At 28.0% G+C, this 1,966-nt stretch overlaps 1 protein-coding gene across 1 annotated transcript in view; it reads left to right on the plus strand.

Annotated features, from left to right (window-relative positions):
- LOC110024646 (probable arabinosyltransferase ARAD1) overlaps nucleotides 1-855 on the plus strand; it is a gene marked incomplete at its 5' end in the record, with an annotated part of 76,810 nt that extends 75,955 nt beyond the window's left edge. Inside the window, 1 exon segment of the mRNA XM_020724733.1 lies at nucleotides 574-855. Within this exon segment, the coding sequence (XP_020580392.1) occupies nucleotides 574-693 (120 nt within the window).
- Nucleotides 856-1,966: the final 1,111 nt, after the last annotated feature.

Raw genomic sequence — 1,966 nt, forward strand, 5'->3', positions numbered from 1 at the left:
AACATTTCTAGTCTATTATATAAAAACTGTGTGTTGACTTTGTCAAAGGCGTTCTTAATGTCGACCTTAGAGTAAAACTACTCGGGAGTACTATTAGAATTAAACCCATGCAATAGTTCATCACTAAATATAATAAGAAGATTTATATACACACCACTCAATTCATATGAATTTACTTATTTAAAACTTCAATCTTTACATACAATATCACCTTAACCATACATGAAAAGGTGTATTTCACCTTTTTAACGTTAAAATGGTGGTATTTTTCATATGTATGAAAGATCTGATTGGTATAAATGAAAAAAACAAAGTTAAGTGATAGGAATTGAATGATTATGTAAATGCCCTAAGCTAATATTGTTAACTATATCCCTTCCATGTGTGAAATGTAAATGCCCTAAACTAATATTGTTAACTATATCCCTTCCATGTGTGAAAACTGATTGAACCATATACTTGAGTTTGTGAAGCAGTAATGAGTTTGACATTTCCTTCATATAAAGTGTTACCTAAAGAAATAAACCTATAATCAATATTGTACTGACATTTTTCTAATCATTAATCCCACAGATTGCTGGTAAATTGTTGAACATCAAGTTGCATATACGGCGGTCACAGCGACTGGTGAAAGGATCAAGGAATCTATGCACTTGTGAATGCCGGCCTGTTAATTCTACTTCTGTTCCCTGACGAATAATTGTTATTATTACTATCATTTTCGTGGGTTTAATCGGCTGTTTTGGGGCCTTTGTCTTCTTAAAATATAACGTTGTTGATTGTGAAAAGCTGTTTTATATATATAAGTTTTTACTGCATTATTTGAATTAATGAACCTCTCCAACTATAAATGTAGCGCCTTTCTGAATAATCGTTCATTTTCGTTTGAAATGAGATTCATGATTGCTATGTATTAATGTATTGAATTGTGTGATGAAGACGTGCTACTGTCTTTATGATTTACGTAATAAATTGTCTTTACCAAAATATGTATCTCATGTTATGATTGTTGGAATGTCAGTATCGTTCCCCTGATATAGTGTTGGAGGACATTGTATCTATGTATGGTTTATATGTCAATCAATCAGAAGTCTTTAAGAGGGATATTTAGATCATTTTTTGTTTTATAAAGTTGAAAATATTCATAAGTAGTATTATTCTTCAAATATACAACACATTGGATATTATTTTGAGTGTTGTTGAAGATTATGTTTTTTATAAATAAAAGTATATAAATATATATATATATATATAATGAACAAATATCTTTGAAAACAAGAATGAATAGAAAGTGAAAGTGGTCTTGATCAGCTCTATAGTTTTTATTATTATTTATTTATTTATTTGGATCACTGAAATATTCTTTTTAAACCATCAGGTTACAAAAATATTCACAAAATGTGGATACCCACAGCGCAAAAATTGAAAGCATTACAAATGGTTTCGAATTTTCAATGCAAATGTAATGAATTCTTCACCACGACAATGCTAAAACTAGGGGTGAGAACGAACCGAACACGAAGGAACAGAGCTTGTGTTCGTGTTCGGTTCGTTTGAAATAAACTCGTGTTCGAAATTGTTCGTGAAGTCACTGTTCACATTCGCTTATTAACGAACAAGCCAAATACGAGCTGTTCACGAACTAAGAGCCAATTTGACATCCCTAATATTAATATATATAAATAATATATTATATTAATTATATAACTTATATTATATAAATATATAATATATATATTAATATATTACTAATATAGTATATTAATATATTATTATTGTTATTAATTTATTATATATTAAAATTTATAAAATTTAATTTTTTAAAATATTATAAATTTTTTATATTTAATTATTTTAAATTATTTTATATTTTGAGCAAAAACGATTCGAACACGAACGAACGCATCACTGTTCGTGGTTGGTTCGTTTGACTAAACCAAAGAAAAAAATTTTTTCATGTTTGTCT

The sequence above is a fragment of the Phalaenopsis equestris genome, unplaced genomic scaffold (genome assembly GCF_001263595.1).
Source record: "Phalaenopsis equestris unplaced genomic scaffold, ASM126359v1 Scaffold000264, whole genome shotgun sequence".
Taxonomy (NCBI): Eukaryota; Viridiplantae; Streptophyta; class Magnoliopsida; order Asparagales; family Orchidaceae; genus Phalaenopsis; species Phalaenopsis equestris.